The 1214-nt window shown below is 47.3% G+C and overlaps 1 protein-coding gene across 1 annotated transcript; it reads left to right on the top strand.

Annotated features, from left to right (window-relative positions):
- The first annotated feature begins 139 nt into the window (after window positions 1–139).
- Window positions 140–1078, top strand: LOC112818178 (olfactory receptor 7C1-like). Its single transcript, XM_025865381.1, has one exon. It carries the CDS (start codon window positions 140–142, stop codon window positions 1076–1078), a length of 939 nt encoding a protein of 312 aa, XP_025721166.1.
- The last annotated feature ends 136 nt before the right edge of the window (window positions 1079–1214 follow it).

The following is a 1214-nucleotide window of genomic DNA, read 5'->3' on the forward strand; positions in this document are numbered from 1 at the left end:
AAGCAAGAGAGAAGAGACCATTAATCAAATAATTGTCTCCTCGATATCAGGTTCAAGGTAAAGGTGATTATGTTTCTGAGATGCCTGTTGGTCATTGATTTAGTCTTGCTTCTTGTGTTCTTGGCAGACACTCCTTTACATGGAACCAAGAAACCACTCAGGGCTTCCAGTGTTTCTCCTTCTGGGACTTTCTGAGAAGCCAGAGATTCCGTCTGTTCTCTTTGGGCTGTTCCTGTCTTTGTACCTGGTCACTGTCTTTGGGAACCTGCTCATCATCCTGGCCATCAGCTCAGACTCTCACCTCCACACCCCCATGTACTTCTTCCTCTCCAACCTGTCCTTCTCTGACATCTGTTTCACCTCCACCACCATCCCAAAGATGCTGCTGAACATCCAGACTCAGAGCAAAGTCATTACCTATGCAGGCTGCATCACGCAGATGTATTTTTTCACAGTGTTTGGACTTTTGGACAATTTACTCCTGACTGCAATGGCCTATGACCGCTTTGTGGCTGTCTGTCATCCCCTGCACTACACAGTCATCATGAACCCCCAGCTCTGTGCCCAGTTACTCATCCTGACCTGGCTCATCAGTGTTCTGGGGGCCCTTCCTGAGAGTTTATCTATGTTGCGGCTCTCCTTCTGTGCAGTCATTGAAGTCCCACACTATTTCTGTGAACTCCCTGAGGTCCTGCACCTTGCCTGCTCTGACACCTTCATCACTAATGTTGTATTATATATTGTGACAGGTGTTATGGGCTTTTTTCCTCTCGCTGGGATCCTTTTCTCTTATTCCCGAATTGTCTCTTCTGTACTGAAGATCTCAACAGTGGGAGGAAAGTATAAAGCATTCTCCACCTGCGGGTCTCACCTCTCTGTGGTCTCTTTGTTTTATGGAACCTGCCTGGGGGTCTACCTCAGTTCCACCTGGACACATGCCTCTCAGAGAGGGGTGTTGGCCTCAGTCCTGTACACTGTGGTCACTCCCATGATGAACCCCTTCATCTACAGCCTGAGGAACAGGGACATGAAGGGGACCCTGAGAAAACTTCTCTGTAGCATATTGTCCTCCCAATGACAACAGTGACCCTAGACAAGTGTGATCAAGGACAACAGAATAGAGTGCTTAATAGTGCGGACCCTGAAATTTCCCTGACTGAGTTCAAATGGTGGTGCTACCTTCAATAGATAATAATCTTGAGAAAAATGCTCAA

This window comes from Callorhinus ursinus, unplaced genomic scaffold (genome assembly GCF_003265705.2).
Source record: "Callorhinus ursinus isolate GAN/ISIS: 27379988/994484 unplaced genomic scaffold, GSC_fseal_2.0 scaffold12171, whole genome shotgun sequence".
Taxonomy (NCBI): Eukaryota; Metazoa; Chordata; class Mammalia; order Carnivora; family Otariidae; genus Callorhinus; species Callorhinus ursinus.